This window comes from Mytilus trossulus, chromosome 13, assembly GCF_036588685.1.
Source record: "Mytilus trossulus isolate FHL-02 chromosome 13, PNRI_Mtr1.1.1.hap1, whole genome shotgun sequence".
NCBI lineage: Eukaryota > Metazoa > Mollusca > Bivalvia > Mytilida > Mytilidae > Mytilus > Mytilus trossulus.
Window position 1 is genome coordinate 38192070 of NC_086385.1, and position 23155 is coordinate 38215224.

Sequence of the window (23155 nt, forward strand, 5' to 3'; positions counted from 1 at the left end):
TTGATGTTTAGACACATTAAAACACTTTTACAGTCTGCAAAAAAACTATAACTAAAACATGTTTTGTTGCATTTAGTAAAACCGTAGTTTGAATGGACTATTTGTGGTATTTCGAGATACATATAAAGCTTAGGTAAACACTGTTACGTCATTTGGTCTCGTTTGGTTGAAGCACTGACAATATTTGTCAACGAAGTATGCTTCCTTCATTCATAAGTTAGAACCCGTCATACTTTTTATAATACCATTACACAGTAGCTTCAATCTTAGAATTTACTTTATTTCACAAACATTTATCTGAAAAGAAACACAAATCGTTATCATTAGAATTTAGTATAAGGTTGTGTAATTATATTGTTTGATTTATATAGCATTCTTTTTTAAATTAAGGAATGTACAATTTATTTGTACATACAACCAATTTCTAGGTTTTAGATTTACTTTTGTTCCTTTGTGGATCTATCAGCAATATAACCTTTAGATTAGTTTTAGAACTTTCAAACGTTTCGGACTCCAGCATCACTGATTTGACATGAATTGTACAAATATGTATCTGGTGCAGTAAAATTAGTGCCATTAATGATATCAACTGCTCATTAATTCTAAACACCTTTAGTGAAATTTCGGCAACAGTATTTCAGTTTAATAATTTGGTTTGAGATTTAAACAAAGTATTACTTCCACACCAATTTCAGTTGAGACTGATTGAATGTTAGAAATTGATATCATTCTGTAACATTCCTAAGAGCACGACCACTTAATTGGCTAGTCTATTATAATTAATTCAACATTGAATGGCCATATGTGTATCAAATGTTTCAGCCAAATCGTATTTGTATCGATTCATTTATAGCGAAATGTATATTATACCAAAACCTTGATCATTGCCAGCGCAATGTAGTTTGTGTACCATTATAACACAAAATGTACGTAGATCAATGACATAGTATTTTATTTTTTTTTTCATATGACTTGCCTTTCGTCTATGGCAAACATGGTTCATCTTCTTGTATGTTTTTGTCATTTGTTCTGTTCTTGTTCTTTGTTTCTGAATAGAAATTAGTCTAACTAAAGGCATGTTGTAACGCCAAAGAGATTAAAGTGTTTTTGAACCATATATTCCATATATTCCCTTTATTTCGACTTATTCAAGTCCTATACAACATGTACAAATTGTTCACATTACACTGGAAACCTGTTTGTAGGTGAATATCTCCAATCCTAAATTTCTGGTTCTGTGCTTGACATTTCTCATAATAACCTTCATGAGAATACTGGAAAAATTCAAAATGCCTGTCAAATGTTAAGTTGCATTTATTTAAAATGTCATCCTTCTTATCTAGCTCTTCTGGTATTTTTAATTAATATTATAAGATTTTTTTAATTTTATGAAACCTATATACAAATAGATTGGTACATGTTTTTAAATGCAGTTTTAGACAACTTGTCAAAATTTTTAAAGTAATAGTGACAAGACTTTCGAGCTCATTTACAAATTGTGGATTTATTTATTTTCGTATGTATCAATTTTCGTTTATATTTGATTTCGTGGTTTTGACAAAGTGCGCACACAATCCTACGGAAAATTCGTTATCCGTTGTACCTTTAATGTCGTGGTTCACCTGAACCTATGAAATCCACGAAAAAGAAGATAATGCAGAATTCTTTTCTAAAGTTTGTATACCTAATAATAATGTAAGAGGTTTGCATCTCACAAACCTACTGACTATAATTTATACACAAAACACATAAACATATTTCTGCCTTAAAACATTAAGACATATTATAGGAAATATTATAAAAGATAAAATACATAGAAAGTTTAGTACATACTGGTACACCAAAAACAATTATTCAGGTATTTTTTCAATTACCTTTTCGTTGATGTTTTCGTTTCGCAATAACAATATAAATTACAGCAACTGCTATTATAGCAATTATAGCTGACGGAATCAGTGTTGCTGGCAAGGGCACATTGGTATCTGTTCCCTGTTTTTCTGTAAAGAAGAAAATACAAAACAAATTAGCACATCAAAATTAACAAACGGTCAACGGCCACCATTGAGATAAAATAGGGGAATTTAACCTCATTTTAAATGGATCGTAAACTATAAGATTTAAGCTTTAATTTATGCATGCAATCAATTTCAATGCGATTGACAGGAACGCATCATAAATTTACGAATTTTATTTTTGAAATGTAAAAGAGCGTTTCACTTATTTATGAATTATCAGTGTTGCTTGTATCAAAACAGTCGTGAACATACTAAAATGTATTGCTTACATTTCGTATGAACCTGTCATCTTTTAAAACAAATAAAACCGATGTAGAAAAGCTTCTGACAGTAAGAAATGATGCAATAGATAAGAAGATTATTTAATCCCCCCCTCCAAAAAAAAAAAAATCCCAAAAAACAGGAAAGTAAGATAAACATGTTATTCCGGCCTTCCCAAATATTAAAGAAATAACTATATACACTCCTGTTACATTTTTTAGTTCGTTATCTAATAATTGATTCCAATAAATCTTAAAATTTAATCTGAATTTTGCTCCCAAAAATAATTCATGTTTATGAAAATTATTAAAAAGAATTGACAATTTAATAAGAAAAAAGAAAGAATGTGTCCCCAGTACACGCGTACGGATGCTCTTTTCGCTCTATCCTTTTCTATTTCCAGTGGACCGTGGAAATGGGGTATTTACTCTAATTTGTCATTACAATAATAAAGATCATAGCATAGGGAACATGTATACTAAGTTTCAAGTTGATTGGACTTTGTCAAAAACTACCTCGACCAAAAATGTAACCTGAAGCGGGACAAACGCGGACGAACGAATGGAAAAATGTACGAACGGACGGACAGACGGACTGACGGACAGACGGACGGACGGACGAACGGACTAGAAACATTATACCTATAAATGAACCTTCAATAGATGGGCAGATCCACTGAATGATCAAAAGGGTTTTATGGCAGTTCAAGCCATGCATCAGTGTTTCCATATATAACTAACCAGATTTTTTACCACAAAAACAGAGGGCGGGCCCAAAAGGGCCTCTTGAATCCGACTACTGTAGAAAATGAATTAATTCTGATATTTAGCTTACCTGTAAAGGAAATTGTATCATTACGTGTTAAATTTCCTTTGTATTTTTGTGTTTCTGCAATACGACATGGTATATTTGAAGAATGATAACATGGGTTTCCTTTTTGCAGACTTGCACTTTCGCTTATTTTGATGATGTATGTGGCTGTATCGAAACCATATCGACATCGGTAAGTTAAATTTACATCTAAGACTGTTACATTTAATATTTTTAGACTGAATGCATTCCCTTGAAGAATAGTTTCTTTATACTTTTTGTGATTATTTATTCTGCCATTGTAACTTAAAAGTTGATCTTCATTTCCACTTGACCATTGCCTAGTTACGTCGCTGTCTAGTGCTCTAATGCCATTCACGATGCATGTCAATATGATATCTCCTCCGAATGTAATGCGATCATTTTCCAATATTAATGATACTGAAATACAATCAAAATCAAAGAAATTTAATAATTTCAATAATTTCAATCCATTTAATAGGATGAGTCTATATTCTTAAGCAAACCTAAGTGGAACTTAGTCAAAACTAAATATCATTAATAGCAAGAATATCATAATTTCTTGAATCTTTTTTTATGCAAAACAATACTTAAATAAAAACCAAACGCGAACCCCTTTTAAATCAAAGTATCTAACAAACTGGTAGATGCCAGAGTCATTATAGTAAAACGTGTATTTAGTCATTGTATTTTCACATTGTTCAATTTCAGGGTTTAAGTAAATCCAGAAAATCGCTTCGAACGCATATTTGGGAAGTGTTTCACTTGAAAGTGTGAAACAGAGCATATGCCAAACAAGAATGAGTTACCACAGTTCCTATGACAAACAACACCAAAAATGAAAAAAAAAAGAATTTCAGAAATGTTGATTTTTTTTCAAATAATTAACCAATAAAAACCGAAAATGCAATGAGCATAACATTAAGACTACACACAAATTAAATTCACGAACTAAAATACGTCCTAATATCTGATATAAAATATAAAACTTTCATTTTGCCTTGGGATATTGTAAAATCTTTCAACTCATCGGAAACACTCAGATCCACTATTTTGCAATATTGCGGGCTAATCAAACTTTACTCGAAAGGGTAAAACAACCACACAAAATATAATTTAAACATGCTGGATATATATTTATATAAATGTATATGTTACAGCCCGGTTGGAAAAGAGATAAAAAATCAGATCAACTACCAATATTTGATTGATTTTTGGGCACTTTATAATAATTCTAATCGCAAGAAATCCACATGATCCAATCATAAGTCAATGGATAAGGTATAATTTGCAGTTGTCACTACACATAGGAATACATTTATACCTATACTTTTATGAGAATAGTATGCTTCTAAAATTACAACATCATCCTACAATTATAAAGTAAAGAGTTGACAAGGTGATCATTCCATTAAACGTAAAACTACTGCGTAATTAGTCATCCTTAGAGGGTAATGACTCACAAAACGAATGATGACTATTGTCAGCTATAATACCGCGAGAGGAAAGGGCATATATAGATATACACAAATATTCATAGGCAACGAACGATAACCACTGAATCACAAGCTATAGTCTGTTGACACGCACAATCAGAATTTTGTTATTTATAATCATACGAAACCGCATACTTACAAATTGATGTGGGTTTATCTGCCTCAATTAATTTACTTGCTGCATCGAATCCATAGCGACATTGATAAACTATGTTGAGGTCCTCTTCTGTAATATTGAATATTGTAAGATAAAATGCATTTCCAAAAAGTACCTTCTCGCCATACTTTCTAAGATTATTTATACGACCATTATAACATATAAGTTCGTCATCGTCTCCCATGGACCACTGTCTGGTTGTTTTTCTATCAATTGTTTGTATTCCATGGACGGTGCAAGTTAGTACAACATCTTGTCAAATCGTAATATAATTTGTTACCAGGTTTAATGAAACTAAAACATGAAAATAAATCAAAATATTGATGATAATAGTTATGATAATAATGAATTCTTGTATACTAAGTTTTGAAATGTTTTTGCCCTTATAAAATAGAAATGCAAGAATAAGTTCTCTCATTGGACTGCTTCTTATTTTGAAACGTACATATGACTAGATAAATATTTTGAGTCGCTAAGATATACAGATGCTAGATCGGATAAGAATTTTTGTACTCGTATGTTCTCTCTTTAGTCAGTTTTTCTCCCTTTATTCAGTTTTCTCCCTTAATTCAGTTTTTCTCCCTTAATTCAGTTTTTCTCCCTTAATTCAGTTTTTCTCCCTTTAGTCAGTTTTCCTCCCTTTAGTCAGTTTTTCTCTCTTTATTCAGTGTGTCTCCTTCAAGTCAGTTCCTGCTGGTTTCCAATTTGGTTTTGCGTATTACACAAGACGTCAACTCGATTATAGAATAAACTAATCATAGATATCAGGAGTGTACGTCAGCCGCGTTTTGTCTTCAACGGACTCATCAGTGTGGTTCGAATGAAAGCATTTAAAAAGTCAACATTAGTATTATGTTGAAGAGCGTTGAGGACCCAAATTCGTAAAGATTTGTCTAATACAGCTATGGATCATTTTGTCCTGAGGTGTAATACCTTTATTATTTTTAGAAAATACAATAAATTCTAGTTGTTGTCACCAGAAATACCAGACTTACAACTTTTTGCCTCACGCACTCTTTTCGTTCATTCAAGACTTAAGAGTGGTGCTCTAATCAAAAGGTGTAATATAAAAATTGGTCAAAAAAACTTATCCCCGGCTTAGTTTATATCTAGGAATTTGATTGGTTAACCCACGTCGTTACAAAACGGGATATAGCCCCTGGGTGTTGCTAACCCATATCCCCAGACGTTGCTAACCATTATCCCGGGGAACTTCACTCAAGTTTTCCTTAGTACCATGATTGCTCCTTGTGAAATATTGAATTCTGTAGACTATCCATGATGTTTGTAATTAAATATTTAAGTCATTAACGATTTTGTCCTATTATGCCGATCATTTACACTCATTTCATTAAATGCATCACTTGACTGCCACATTTTTTGAAGGAATGGGACTGCTGACCTAGCTGAATATTATACATGTTATTCGTTATCTACGTTCATATCCGGAGATACGGATATTTTAACACCCTTCAGTACTCTGTACACCCTTCGGCTTCGCCTCACGGGGTACTGGGGTACTTCAGGGTGTTAAAATATCCATATCTACGGATATGAACGTAGATAACTTATAACATTTATAATATTCACTTGAGTTAACAGTAGTAGGAACTGAATCGTTCATTTCATTGCAGTAAAAAAAACTTCATCATAGATACGAGGATTAAATATTGTATATAGTAATTCAGTGAATCCAAATGGGTTATTTTTTATATGCAAGGAAACGTTTCATGAAACTTTATATATTATACTGCATAGGATATAACAATAGATGTAGCTTTGTCTTTCTTCATTCAAAACAAAAATAAACTCTGCACATTACTTTTACAAATACTAATAGGGGACAATCTATGGTGTATTTTCACCGAAACAACTGGAAGGCCAAAATAAGGTACAGGAGTATCAAAAATCGAAAATTTCAACAACAAAAAAAATAGACTGTAATTATTCGTTTTAATGTAACTAGCAATGTAATTATTATTATAACAAAATAAGATGTTATTATAAAACGATGCTTGCAGAAAGTGTTATTTCAAGATCAAAGAAAACAGATTTAACTACATTTAACATTTCATTTCCTTTAAAGTTAATGTTATGTAAAGACATGATCTTATTCATTAGGTTAATAAGTAGACGTGCATAAAATATAGATAAAATACTTCCCTAGCTTTGTCCCCCATGATGTGGTCATTGAAGTCTTATCGGCGATTGACTATCATATAATGTGTTGTTTTAGCTCAAAAGGAAAAGATGTCGGAAGTGATACTTAATACATAGTTTATCTTGAAAATTACTTAAAACAAATGAAGCATAATTATTTGGGATAGGTTTGCGGTTCATTTCATAGGTATAAGCATGTAAATATGATAAATTGCGGCCAATTGCGGTTTACGAAGTCTTATACTAATTGAACGGTGTTTGTGTCTCAGCTCACAATTTCGCAGTCTATAATCTTTAGATACCAGAATACTCGTTTAAAACTAAAATTTATGGATTATGTTCCATCCCCGATTTTGAAAATGTTAACTGAGTGTAAATTTGCATGGCGGTGACAGGAAAAACATACTCTGTCACCGCAACCTTTCTAGCTCTTTTTGGGGTGCATGCATTTTTCTATGATGATTTGAATCTTCGTTATCGATTTATTATATTGGTAAAATACTGCAATGCGCTAATACTATTGCCTTCATGTGTATTTTTTTTACAATATGTCTGTTATGGTGATGGTTTTGTTTGTTGATCTACCCAATATTTTTTTGCAGTTCCGTTTTTTAAGGTATCATGAATCTGTATGCAGTATAATAAATCATAATAACCTTGCTCCCCACAGGCATTGCATCCCATTAGACACAGGATTAGTCTGTAATATTGTCCTAAAGTCATCTTTAAACTACAAAAATATTTATACAAGTTTGTTATCAATTCATTATATATCGTCTTCACAACTTCTTCCGTGTTGATACCTAGAAATTTTTATTTACCTGCCAGATGATGAATTTATTTATTTGTCAGGTTATACATGACATATTTTGTTTCCTTTGTTAACATATTTGTTTTAACAATCTGTAGTTTCTATTCAGTCCCAATTATATAAGCCTCAATTATTTTTCGAATGAATTATGACAGATTTAAAAAAACAGAGTTGTTTGCACCATGCAAACAAACAGTACCAAAAATTAGTTGATAAATTTATTAGGCTTAGATATAACTTCAAATAAATTTTATACGGCAAAGGTTGCTCCTTTATGTCATGGATTGTTGTCATACGATATAGAAGTATATGATAGAATACAATTATTCATCTTTCATTAAATAGATGACCCCCATATGTATGAATTTAGCACTTACATTACTGTAACTATTATAAAGTGACATATGGCTATTGCGTTTGATGTGTTATAAACAAAACATTACGGCCTTTTAAAAATCTTTACTTGAGCCATTTTGTGAAACCTATTCAAAATCTACCACATAAACATACGGGTTTGTGCTGTATTATTGAACATACAAACGCTGATCCATAGTTCATACAACGAAAACCCATCAAAATCTATGAAATAAATATTAATCAAAATAAAATGAAGAGCTATTAATTTAAAATGCTTCTATATCAAAACTAAGAAATTTCCCCCTCCTTATTAGAGGAGAGTCGACATAAAATTAAAAGACAGTCAATAGGTTTAAATTAGGAGTTTTAGTATTTACATGTCAATTTTAAAAACAGGATATAAGATAATTCTAAGTAGAACTTCTGTTATACTTTTAACAAATTCAAATACAAAGACACTAAATTCTTTTAAACCTTAAAATATTCCTATTTAAAAAGTCACAAAAGTGTCTTTATAGGAAGAAAAAGCTCCATTCGTATTTCGTAGCTGAAACGTAAACCGTTGCATAGAACTGGCAAATATTTTAGAGAATTTTTTTTACCAAAATATGTTTAAGAATAATTGATAACAAAAAAAACAACAATTTTAGATAAAAATTTAGTGACATATTTTAATTTCAAATCAATATGGTGAATTAACTAGTAAAATAGTCCTGGTCAAAATTCTCTTTACAGAACATGTAAAAAATCAAAAGATTGAGACGGTTGAGACTTATACTCTGGAATGCATTGCACCAGCTGGTATCAACATTAATAACTACATAAGTGTTGCCCCGTAATGACTAGTATACTAGTCTATTGATCGCAATTTAAAGAGCAGTTGACATAACATTTGGTGTGAAAAGTTTTAACTAATACTGAATAATTATGTAATTTAACAAGCTTTTCTCATGGGAATAAATTCAGGTTTGTATCAACACATCTGGATGAATTGATTTACCTGTTTTAATTCATAAACAAGTTTTGGCTTTTGTCAAATAAATCAAATAAGTGTGTTTTAAATATATTCAACTGACATTAATTTCGTCTTCTTTGAAATATGTTGTCAAAATTGCAACGCAAGGAGTTAAAATTATTTCTGAAATCTATTTTAAGTGATTTAGATTATCAGATTTGCTAACAGCAGAAATGAAATGTTCTTGGATGTTCGGCTTTAAACGTAATAATTATTATCATTGCATTTCTTTGACCAATGTGTTGATATTCACTACGCACCTTTTGAAACTAACACGTATTAAATTTACTTTCTATGGCGTGTGGTGAAACTTAAAAACAATTTCACCGGTTTTTTTTTGTCAATTTTTTATCACTCATCTTTAACTCGTTTGAAACAAGAGGCGAATTGTACGAAAGGGTTATTAAAAAATCATATCTAGATAAACGAACCAATTGATGAGATTTATATTAACCGACAAAAGTGATCAAAAGAGAAACATAATTTTAAACAACTTTTGAAACAGCTGCAACATTTTATTCGTGTTTTTTTTTACTTTAAACGTTGTCTGAACCAGTTACACCAAGTACAAATGTAGTTATTCTCTTTCAAAACTACATGTTTTTCTTTTCAATTAACACCCCAAATGTTTCCATATTTTAATGTAAAGTGTTACATATAATAGGTTTATATTATGTTTCCGGCCATTACTTACATTGATTAAAATACCAACTACTGTAGTTTGTTATAACATTTAATTTTATTTGATTAAACATATAGTAATCGTGTGTTCTGTCCAATAGTTGTTGAATTTTACCATTATCCTTCTATACGTCAAGTCTATAAACGATTATTTCACCTCTATAATAACCCTGGAATATAGGAAAATATTGTTCATGCATAGTTTTACAAATGTAAAGCTAACGCTGTTATTTTTTTCTCTACAAAAAGGGACAATATTAGAGATGGATTAAACAATGATTAAATTGGAAAAAAAAATGTATATGATATGCATGCGTAGGATACTAAAAAAGGATACAATCGCGATTCACCCCATATTCGACATCGATCTTTGTATGTGTGTGTTTTTTTTTAGCATGTAACATTAATTATTCTGTGATAATGTGTGCTGTTCATGCCAGGTTGTACTTTTTAAAAATGTATTTACTCTTACATATTAATCTATACCGAATATTATCATTCTCTATGGGGTTTATCTATGTGGATTAATGAATAGAAGTTTGTGACTTGTAATATGCCTATGTCGAATATTACCTTCAGAACCATAGGTTATTCGTTTTGGAAATCAGATCGGATGTTACCAAATGTCATTGAGAAGTGGTTCAATCATTACATATATTATGACCTGTGTTATTTCATAATTTACCACGGTTACAATGCAATCTACAGTTCGTCAAAAAGCGATTATGTGTTGTGGCCATACATACATTTTTTCATCTTAAATATTCTTTTAAAGTTTTATACAAAAGCAATTCTTCAATCCATTTACTGTTTATTTATTTAATTTAGACCGTACCAATTTTCGTGGATTTAGAAATTAAATTTCGTGCATTCAAAGTACCTACCGAATTAGACTATTTACCAGATTAATTATCGCATAATCAACACGACGGGTGCCATATTTGGAGCAGTATCTGTTTACTGCTCCGGAGCATCTGAGATCACCGATCGTTTTTGGTGGGGTTCGTGTTGCGTATTCTTAAGTTTTCTATGTTGTGTCATGTGTACTGTTGTTTTTCTGTTTGTCTTTTTTTCATTTTTAGCCATGGCGTTGTCAGTTTATTTTCGTATTATGAGTTTGACTGTCCATCTGGTATCTTTCGTCACTCTTTTTTAATTTAACTGGACTAGAATTATTTGTATGTTAGCTCTAAATGAGCATAACATACTTCAAACTGGACAATAAGCAAATACGGACAAAAGTAAATTGATATGTTACAGATTGAATTTACAATTATAAAACTAGTAATCATTACAACCGGTATTTAACTAACTAATGCTAATAAATGACCACTTCATCAACTATATCCCCAATCATAGAATTGACATAAACGTTATTGATGTCATTTAGAACATACATGTATTAGCGCTAAAAGACTTGGGACGTTTTGGCGTAGAGCAGAGGACACGTTTTGGCGAATAGGTAGGTACATATCCGATATCATTTGTGAAACGGTTATTCCATAAAGTTAAACCAACTCATGATGGCACCCGTAATATGTACGAAGGGATGATTTCAACTTCACCATTTGGAACTCTTGGTTTACTAGCTTCCTCGTGAGCAGCAACACTTTATCAAGAAAATCATGATAGGAAATGCAAGCACGGGAATATCTTATCAATTGGAAGATATATACCCCGTATGTTTGTGCTGCTGGAATGTTGCTACTTAAAAATGGAAAATTCACAATTTGAAAGATGAAATCATCTCTTTTGTCATAAAGTTTAGATTTTAACCGACCATCATTGTCAATTTCTAGGTGTAAGTCAATATATGAGGCCGACTTAACTGTATCTGTAGTATCCTTTATCTCTAGTTCGATGGAATAGATGCGTTCAATATAGTCACCAAATTTTAAATTATTTAGTGAAAGAACATAATCTATTTAGCGGAAAGTAGAGTTAAAGGATATTGTTTACTTCTTTCTTTCTAAGAAATGCCTGTATGAAGTCAGCCTCATAACAAATATGTTGTCAATCAAGAAATCAAGCATCTTAATAATGTCAGTTTCAGAGAATTTTTTGTTTGAATCAGAGTTATCCTTTACAAAGTAGGATTTATCCCTCTCTTAGACAAGATACTTGTATCTACGTTATCCATAAAGCAATACCAACTCTTTCAATTTGTCTTTTAGTTTGGAATGTAGAATACTTGTGCAGTGTTCAGAAAAGACAAATCTTTTAATACTATTACAAGATGAAAGAGAGTTAGATTGTATGTACTCTAACAGATCTTTGGAATTTTTAAGTAATATTATCCACATCTGATTCACGTCACCTCTAGAATAGGCAGTTTCACAATAACTTTGAAACCCGTCTTTGAACGCTGAGAAAATAGATCTTAATAATTTTAAAAGAGGTTTCGTGGAGCAAATGGAGGACCCAGCAATATACCGTTGTTTGTAAAGACACTTATGTAGTTTAGGTATCGAATATAGTGATGGAAGATCCAGTTATTCATCTTTGGTTGAAATTCTAAAGGAACATAGATCACACCTATGATTATCCAGGATTTCCTTTTTGGTAAGTGTCGTGAGGGTATTAATCGTTTACTAATCCGAATATTGCACGGCGGGTTTTCAGCAGGTTTCGAGTATCACTATTTAAAAGACGCACGAACAAGAGACATAACGTCCAGTGCCAAATATTTTATGTATTATTGGGCCTATTTTTTTACGGCTATTAACGGGATTAACACTAGTTAAAATGTTCATCTGAACATAAAAGAGCTTGTAAAGACCGATTTTTTGGATGACTTCAGTAAAAAACTACTTCAATCTCCGTTATGTAATAGAGACCGTTTTGAATAAAAGTCGTGGAAATTTTCAAAAAAACGTTGCCTTCTAAAATAAAATGGCACCATGAAAGAGCTAAATGCTAAATAGATTTGAATGCGCAGAGAATTTGACAATCTCCCTACACGAGGTATCTGGTTTACATCATAGTTGAAATGTGACCAGTCAAGAAATGATATGAAACGAACAACACATTTATTAAATATAATAATCAACAGGATAGGAAAAGAATACATCGGCTAAGTATTAGAGAAAAAGAAATAAAAAAAAACAAAATCGAACTCTTAAGGTGTTTTTTTTTAAACTACAATGTATAATGTTATACATGCATGTTGACCCTTATACTTTACCTATGCACAAGACAGTGCTGATATACGATATGTACATGTATAAGAAGACAATCTGTTATGTAATAAATTATAAAATGAAGAAAAATGTGGACGAATTTCCAAAATGTTAAAGATAAAGTTAGTTTCATTATACGGCTTCTCGTCTTTTACGTTTTTATTGTTATTCGTGTGTATAAAGTATAAATTAACAAAAAGAAGTATTCAGTCAGGATTGTTTTGTTATGTAACCTTATACATTTTTTGATACGGTATTTGTCTCTTCATCTATATTCTTGATAATGAAACAAATTAGGACGATGTCGTCTCTTTTTTTATATGTCTGTTTAAACTAGTTTTAAATTATACAAAGACTCTATGGGGTAAAGTTTTTCTCAATAATGGATATACATTCCTATTTTTTCAGTACTGAATCAGTTAAATTTTTTTTACAAAGGTTGCACTTTGTAAATACAGCTGTTTCATAAATAAAGTCAACAGTTGTATTACGCTTTTCAACGTAAGAATAATGAATCTTTTGGGGAGATATATAATATAAATAGATATACTGTATTTGTATTTGCAAACTAGTTCCCAGATATTATACTTATGTTTTAACTGAAAGGCACACAACTTTGGAATTTTAACAGTGCGAATATAGATGACCACGGCAAACTGAATTATATAAATGAAAAGTACATGGAATGATTTCTTTTTTGGATATGATTTTGAAAAATAAGCATCGTTGTTAGAAAAAGTTTTTTTTTCAATTTTGAATAAAATTAGCACTTTTATAAAAACAGCTGTTTCATAAACAACGTTTTTTTGGGGAGATATGAAATATTCATATTTAGTTTTATTTGCATACTGGTTCAAAGATATAATCTCTATCTTGCATATCAACAAGAAACTATTTGTGAATGTAACAAATATAATTCACAAGGATAGCGACGAAACTTAAAAACAAAAAGTGGAGTGAAGAGTACTACAAAAATAAATAAAATTCCAAAGTTGTGAGTTATAACTTTGAGAAGTTCGATGATAAATATTGAAAATATGCCACACAACCCTATATGTTAAACTTTGATTTTTAAGTGCATATAACGTTTCTATTTACGCAAGAAACTCGACAATTGGTAAGCCGAAAGTTATTAAAGTATAGTTCTCAATTTTCTTATAAAACGAAACAAGGGCGGGCATTTTAAATATTCTGTAAATGAAAAGTAGGAGTACATAGAATGATATCTTTCAGGCTATGATTTTTTTGTACTAGTATTGTTGTGAGAGAAAGTTTTTTTAAAGATTTTTCTTTTGGAAAAAATGTATTATTATAGGGTGCACTTTATAAAGACAGCTATTTCGCAAACTACGCACCTTTTCAATATATGATATTCAGAGAAATTTTGTTTTGTTTTCATACTGATTCGCAGATATGATTTCCATGTTTTATCTCATAAAGACTCATATTTGTGTTTAAACCTTTAGAAGTTCGAGGCATGTGAAGGTCGATAATAGGCTCCATATGCCGATATTTGACCTATGAAATAAAGTAGTGCATATGAATGTTCCATTCTAGGATATATCTTTTACGAACCTTCAATGTAAAAGTGGCAAATATTTAATCATAAATAGATTCCTTGTGGGAAATACATTGTTTCTATTTATATATATATACAATTTAAAAAAATAGGTTCCAATAATTATTATCAGTTAAGAGAAAGAGACATCCTCGCTTTACGAGGCATCAGGTTCCACAACCCTATTGCTGCACATTCATGCATCGCAGACTACAAAACAAACCGCTCCAAGTTAGCAAGATTAGCTGTCAAATAGCAGAATTCTAGGTATGAAAATATCTTTATAAATACTAGTCAATTATTGGGGTTTGAAAAGGGGAAATATGTGATTAACTTTGATAGGATACCAAGTCAATACCAAATAAATATGTAGACATCGAGTAGATGGCTAAACTAAATATCAAGCTCTGACACGCTCCATGCCTTAACAAGTGAGGAGTTAAGGTAAGGTTTGCATGATACATGGATTTTTTTTCTAAGTGATATTATACCAATATGATACATCATTTTGTTCAGGGAGGAGTACCCAATCATTTGATGAAAAAAATCGAACATCGCCCGTCCCGTTTTTTAAGGTGAAAAGTTAAAATTGCGATTTTTGACGTTTTTTAGGGAAATTTGTATTTGAATTCTTCTAAAATAATAATGTATGCAAGAGACTATAAAAATATAAAACTGAATAAAACATATATGAATAATTGTGGTCCGTTCACTAATAATAAATTTCAATTCAAAAGTTCATAAAAAGGTGCCTAAAAACACTTATTTTCTTTCCGTGCTTCAAACTGTAATATTTTGAATCTTAGGATAGCATTCTGATTGCCATTAAAAGTAATGAAAATTGCTTTATTGCCTCGTGTTTGGTAAATTGTTTGTATGCAGACATCAGTTTTGACTAGGAAAGTCATTTAAAGCAGCCATGTTTATTTCATTCATTTAAATCTGGACACCAACACATATTATTCAAATATGATCAAATATTTAGGACTAAGCAGGAAAAAGCCCTGCAGGAGAAAGATAAATTACTGGTATGATTTGTCAAATTGTTACATATGATGTTCACATTTGGAGTTTTTGACCAAACAAACAAACTACACGCTCCTATAAATGAGATAAACAAAACAGAAGATGGCCTGGGAATACAAATGACCAGTCGTATACGTATTGTCCATATATAGAATAAGAAATTTAGTAATGTAGACCTGTTATATGAAAATCTTTCACATACTTTCAATAAATTAAAATCACTTCAATGAAGTTCACAGGAATAACGGTACTGTAGTTGAAGAGTACTCACTGTCAACGGACGATTTGATGTTCGCAAAAGCTGTTTTACTGTCGACGCGTAGCGGAGACAGTAAAACGAAAATTTGCGACCGTCAAATCAAAATTGATTGTGCCATGGATACTCTTCAACCACAGTATTATTAATACGTCAGAGCTTGAAAAAAATGAGGAATGTGTCTACAGATATGTCCTCTCTAGCACAAACATAAAACATTATAAATTATTAATTGTTTGATTAGAGGTTGTAAAATGTCCGGTGGCAAATACTTCAGGCATGTTCAGGACGATACAATACAATTTGAAATAGTTGTAGATAGATATAGGAAGATGTGGTGTCTGAAAGACACATTTGTAATGCATCCATAAAACAATTACTATTAGAAACATTATGTCAGTTGTAAAAGTGATTGATAAAATATCATATATTTTGAATGATGTAAACGTGTGGGTAGTGTGCGTATTTGTGGACAAACCTTGCAAACTGTACATTTGAAAAGACCAAGTTCAACATTCTGTCATTCGTTGAAATATCCTGAAAATATAATATATGCATCTTCTATAAGTAAAACACTCGGCGTATTATGAACGGTCAGACCATTTTAAAACGAGTGGGTTTCTTAACGAAATTCACCAAAAGTGTCCCAAAAATGTGCCGTATTTTCACTTAATCCTGCGTTTCTATAATTTACATTTATACTTTATAAAAAAAAAAACATTGGGAAACGGCGTGCATCAGATCTAGACTTACAAATCAAATGAAAGAGACAACTTAACAGTCAGTGAAAAAGGTGAGGTTCTACGTCTTGAAGCAGGATAAACAACACTTCTATCTTTTGAAAGGACAAGACTGGGACAAGCCATGACAACAAGACATTAGATCGATTTCTACTAAAATAAGCTTCCCATACATTAGTTTTTTATGTTTGACGGCGGTAGACAAGAAAAGGGGGAAAAGGGGACGGGAGGAAGGAGAAAGGTACCCCCTTCTCCGACCCCTCATCACTCTAGAACGGTAAAATTAATGACATCAAAATTCAAATTTATTCTGTGTTTTGTGGTAACATGTTATAAGCATTGTGCATACGTTTCATATCAGTTGGTTGAGGCAAACAAAAGTAAGAGAACGGAAACCAATTTTTGACAAAGGAACGTACACTATGATACGTACGTACGGATGGACGTACAAACAGAAAAGGCTAAAACTCAATGCCCCCTTTTGCTACGGCAGGGGCATAAAAATGTATAAATTTGAAATAAAATAGAATTCCGCGAAACTTCATGAATGGTTTTTGCACAAAGACGTTATGGCTAAACGTGACGTCATATAAATGAAAACTAACAAAGTGAAGGTAATTACGTTACTTCCACGATTAAAATTTTGATAAAATCACATCAAAACGTTGAATTTGAGGTAGGTGTTGTTTTATTTTCGATAATATTGTAGTAATCGAACATTGGTTGATCCAAGCAATTCAAAATGGCGGGTCCCTCCTTTTTGTCAATTATTTGAATTCGAGTTATCTCCCTGTGTATGCAAACCTTACCTTAATTTAACAAAATATGTCAAAAGGACAACAACCCGAACAAAGAACAGATAACAGCCGAAGGCCACCAATGGGTCTGAAACGCAGCGAGAAAAATCCCGCACCCGGAGGTCACTGTTTATAGTCTATTAAAGGTATGTTTAGTGTTTTAAAGAAAATCATTTGTAAGATAGAAAATCAATCTTCAATTGTTAGAGTTGTACAAGAATATAAATAAAAGGTACACCTCCGTTTGATTATCAATTTAACGTTGTGTCTTTATAGCTTACAATGTCTTATATTGTTTATTTATTATAGAAAGCTTATTCGATTTGATTCCAACTTTATGAATGCAAAGCTTCTGCAAGCTGGTAGTTTAATTTGTACTTTTCCTGGTGTTTGATGGTTTGTACATGATGTAAGTCAGTTACTATTCAATGGTAAGTTAGTATTGCAAATAAAAGGTCCTCTTAAAAAAAGGGTTGATTGAATCCCTTTGTATTAAATAGTTGTCTAAACTCAAGTATTTGAATGCAGGATATCCATTTTTAGCTCGATGGTATTTTAATGACAATATTGAGAGGCGAATGCCATTAATTTTTGATTGATATTTTAATCTAAGGTAAAAATAGGAAAACATATCATTCAGAAATCTGTTTATGTTAAGTACGTCTATTTCTGTATACTTATTTATTACTTAAAATCGTTTTCGTTGCTTTGTGCATCAAAGTGTAAACTTTACCTGTTTGTTGTTGACTTAACGATTAATTTTAAATACATTATGAATGCGTTACATGGTCTACTATATGTTTATAGATACAATATGAATGTTTTGTTTTAAACTAAAAATACCTCTCAGATAATATGGCTTATATACAAAAGTATCTGAATTTAAACAACGATTATTTGAACAAAAAGATTGATAGGACCTAAAATGGCTGCAGATCTAGCAGATTTTATATATCCAATGTCGATTTAGTGATAATGCAGTTTGAAATTTTCCGATTTTTATTTCTTATTCAACAATAGCATGATAAGCTTTCCATCTGAAATTTCTGAAATTAAAGTGTTTAACTTAATAATATGTTTGACCAAAATACCAAAATCATATAATAAAAATAATGTTATGCTTGCAAGTTTTAGTTCTAAAATTGAAACTACATGATGTTTAAGCCTTTTTAGTAATCAAAAATCAAAATGAACGCCTAGTAATATTCTCATATTATATATCAGGATAGAAATTTTGTATTTGCAAAAGAGCTTACATATGTTACAAACTCTTTTTTTCAACTAAGTGAGAATAGTTTGGTAATGTAGTACAAACAAACTAAAACTTCTAAGATTGTTAAATCTTAACTGTTAAAATAAGTCCGAACCTTGGTCTTTTTTATCCAGAATTCTTCTCAATCTGTTATTGAATATGCCAAGTAAATTCACAACCAAGTATGATGTAGTTATAGTAAAGAAAGTGTCAATCAAACAAATACAAAGAACTTCTAGGAATCCAAGTCTATTTTCCAAATTAGGTTTGGATTTATAAAGCTGTCACGTAAACCTCAACCTCACCGTAGGAGGGAAACTCCGAGAAAACTGTTGTAGAACAGAAACTGCTCGATTATAGTAGAAGTTAATATTACACAATGAAGATAATGATAATTCTTAACACCCCAGTTCTATTATCATTTTTCATAGTTTCTATTTCTGAAACAAGTGTATATTGAATAAATCTATTATTACGAATAACAATAGATTCAGTGCTATTTAAAGATAAATGATGACGAGCGGGTTTTTTTTAATAACCACTTCTATATCACGACAACCCAGTTCATTGGTATTTATCACAAGAAAAATAATTAATTGCATGAACATAAGTGATTAATAATGATGTTCACAACTATTTGTTTCAAAACATATTTAAATAAACATATTTCAGGATATCTACAGGTAAAAAAATATTAAGAATCTATTTTGAATAAAAAAAAATCAATTAAATACTTCTTTGCATGAAGTTACAATTGTAATCACATATCGCAATGTCGTAAAGAAAACACATATAGGAAACTTTTATTTGATTTTGTCATTTAAACATAGTTTTTATTTGGTCTGAATTATTTATGTTTGGAATGTTGACAAACATTACCATCCAGGGGCGGATCCAGCCACTTTTAAATGGTAGTTTAAATCCCTGATAAAGGAGAGTTCAACTATATATTCCATTTCAAAAGCATTTTTCAGAAAGTAGAGTTTCAACCTCCTTTGATTGCCCCACAACATAAGGTTACTGCATATGCAATCTGTAATTTTGTGAAAAGAATGTCCTGTCGTCAGGTTCCTAATCAAGACACACTTTACCCTCGGTATGTTCGAATATGAATGTTTGTTTAATGTTGAGAAGGAGAGGATTTTTTTTTATATTAAGCAGTTACATGTACAATTCTTTAATGATTACCTTCATTAAACTGATACACGTAATATTTTTCAGTTAAACCATTGCTTTATCTTCAGTCTCTTCTATCAAATCCAAAAATGTCGTCTGTCTTATACCTTCCCATATTGACAACTGCATACAATGAGTATGTTGTATTTGGTTTTTGTAATAAGAATACTAATACGCTAAACATTGACCTGCTTATCCTTATCATCACATGGTTTTAATGGGGATAGGCAAACGGCAAGATTGACATTTGTAAAATGTACTCACTAGTAAAAGTCTTAATGAATGTCATCAAATTTAGATTACAAGTAGGGTTTCATTTAGAAAAAAAAATCCCCTTTTAATCTCGGTATGATATTGTCAGTAAAAACACTATACGCTTTGTTTCATTTAAAACAAATATAGGGTTAAGCATCGAGTGTAAGTTAGTTAGTCAATTCAGGATACGGCGTGTCAGTATAAGAAACATCAACGACCTCCAGCCGTCGGGGTTTCGTATCCAGACACATCTTTTCCTCAGTATATAACTTTATGGAATCATTGTGTAAGTCCAATAGAAAGTTTTAATCATTAATTCAGTGTCTATGTTTATTTCTGTAATTTATAAACTGAACAATTATAATATTATTTGATAAACATCTGTAAAGCAACAGGAAATATCATAATTACAAATATTTTAACATCATTGCGTACAAATATCAAATTCCCTTTTATGGTAATTTTGTCAAATGAAAGGTGATAATGTGTACATTTCACTAACAATGTTTCATCAAAGTTGTCTATAATTATAAAGATTTTCATCTTATGTATAGTAACCTCAGAATCACTAGTATATGTTGTTTCATAAAATAAGAATTTGAAATATGTTTATAACTTTTGGTGACATTTTCAATCAAAATAATAAATGCAATAAATGAAATGCGTTATTCAGAAGAAATCATCAAATACGATTAAACTGTTAGGATTGTAATAAACATGATAACTTTTCATAGATTAAATCTTAATTTTCATGATTTTCCTTGAATATGTCAATATCAGACTGAAATAACGTAAAACAAAACCTCTTTTATATAAAATAAAATAAGAAAGTCAAAGTCAGATCTTTTTGAATTTTACATTTGAAAATCCCCCTGTTTTCTTCACCCACGCGCACAAACAAAAATAAAAAAAAAGGAAAGAAATATGTACACATTTTGCACAAAAACAGAAATAAATATAATATACTAAATTGAAATAGGTTTAAAAACGTAATGCGTGCTTACCTTTGTGTAGTTTACGTAGATGTTGCTATATATGTATCCACATTGCAAATACAATGTATATATATCATTCGATGCTATTTAAAGATAAATGATTTTGTATGTTTATATCTAAATGGAGCGTTTAAAATGTGTTATGACGAGGTGGTAGAAGTTGTTGTAAACGAAAAGATGATTTTCGATCTATAACCAAATGAACAGTTAACATTGAAATGGCAGTATTTACTGGTTATTTGTAGCCTTTATGTCGTTAATGGTATAAAATCACTTCAAATTATAAGTTGTTTCAAATGAACAATATCGATCGCTCTATTGCGTAATTTGGTTTATTTTTTACAAAGAAGATACCCTTAAGAAATTGATTGATACTTATTTAAATATAAGGATATGATTCATATATAAAAAAGAATCTCATCTGTTTCATAATTAAGTTATGCATAAGTGAATCTGTCGTAGGTGAAAAACTAAATGTTAAGATGGTTTTACTTGTCTAGTGGTCTAAAACGTAAAAATTTATAACATGCATAAGTAACATATAAGTGTCAATATATATTACGAAAGAAAGACAATTTCCGACACAAATATTTTCACATCTTTGTACGATATTTTAGGAATTCAAAGGACTAGCTTAAATTATGGAATAGATTGAGAAAACATTAAACTATGTTTTAAGCTATATCGTAGAATTTTGCTGTGATGCGAGCAGATTTTAAAAAAAAATGAAATAATTGCGTTTCTTTTTTTGTCTTTTCATTTTCATTATTCTACACGGGAAATTGTATATTCAGTAAATGTACATAAAATTAACATATATATATATCATATTCCGTATCAACATACCAGGCATATAATTTTAAACACCAGACGCGCGTTTTGATTATAGTAGACTCGTCACTAGCGCTTTAATACTTGCAGTAGGAAGACCAAATAAAATACAAATTTTGAAAGTAGATCTTTCAATAACGAACCTTCCGTAAAAGTGGTGTCACATATAGTTATGCAATCTTTACAGCGAGGATTGGAAACCCTATTTCTGAAACTGCTATGTACTTTTTGTTTATTTACAGAACATGTAAATATCAATGATATATCAGGACAACACAAAATTTAATCCAGAAGAGGCATTGACCAGGCATGTGTTAAACATCAAATATACCTCCATATAATGTAGTACCCTAGACGACTCATGTTTTGTCAACATCAGTCTAATCATTGGTGATCAAATTAAAAGAGTTGAAAGACCAAATCAGATACGTTGACATGCTTTAAAAACTTTACATTTTGGAAAGGCAGTCAACAAATTAGATAGATAAACTTAAGTATTTCAAATAATTGAATAATTTGAAAACAGTAAATTTTCTAATGATTTTAACATATAAATGATATATCATGCCAACAACAGTTAATTCATATCATAGTAACGACACTGAATTCGGTCAGTATTTTAAAATTCCCTTTTCAAAATAACATAAACAAAGTACGATATCTTATCAATGTTTCAAGTGATGACTTCATACTCATTATGTTTTAAATCCAGTACCTTTATGTCAGTCAGGATTTTGCAAGTTTTGTACTATATAGAAAAAGGTGTATTAAAAAGGAACACACTAATTCAAAAGACTTACTTTTCTTTCAATGTTTTAGTTGGGGGAGGTTAAATAACTAGTAATGAGCTTTATCAGTGTTTAATGCTTAAATAACTATATCCTTATCCTTATTGACGTAAAAAAAAACTCATATAAAAAAGAAGATGTGGTATGATTGGCAATGAGACACAAACTGTCCACAACAGACCAAAATGACACAGACATTAACAACTATAGGTCATCGTACGGCCTTCAAAAATGAGCAAAGCCAATACCGCATAGTCAGCTATAAAATGCCCCGATAAGACAATGAAAAACAATTCAAACGAGAAAACTAACGGCCTTATTTATATAAAAAAAAATGAACGAAAAACAAATATGTAACACATAAACAAACGACAACCACTGAATTACAGGCTCCTGATTTGGGACAGGCACATACTTAAATAATGTGGCGGGGTTAAACATGTTAGCGGGATCCCAACCCTCCCCTAACCTGGTACAGCGGTATAACAGTACAACATAAGAACGAACTATAAAAATCA

General features: G+C 30.9%; 1 protein-coding gene across 4 annotated transcripts; it reads right to left on the minus strand.

Annotated features, from left to right (window-relative positions):
• Positions 1–976: 976 nt before the first annotated feature.
• On the minus strand, positions 977–21262 carry LOC134695175 (uncharacterized). Of its 4 annotated transcripts, none has more exons than XM_063556381.1 (7): positions 21028–21262; positions 9798–9954; positions 7577–7650; positions 4743–4829; positions 3111–3527; positions 1875–1997; positions 977–1048 (listed from the first exon to the last, which is right to left on the minus strand). In XM_063556381.1, the coding sequence occupies exons 3-7, from the start codon at positions 7641–7643 to the stop codon at positions 984–986; spliced, it is 759 nt and encodes a 252-aa protein (XP_063412451.1). In that variant the 5' UTR covers positions 7644–7650; positions 9798–9954; positions 21028–21262; the 3' UTR covers positions 977–983. The 4 variants fall into 4 exon arrangements, with proteins under 4 accessions (XP_063412451.1, XP_063412450.1, XP_063412452.1 ...); XM_063556380.1 differs by having other exon boundaries at positions 4743–5054; XM_063556382.1 differs by lacking the exon at positions 9798–9954.
• Between the last annotated feature and the right edge of the window lie 1893 nt (positions 21263–23155).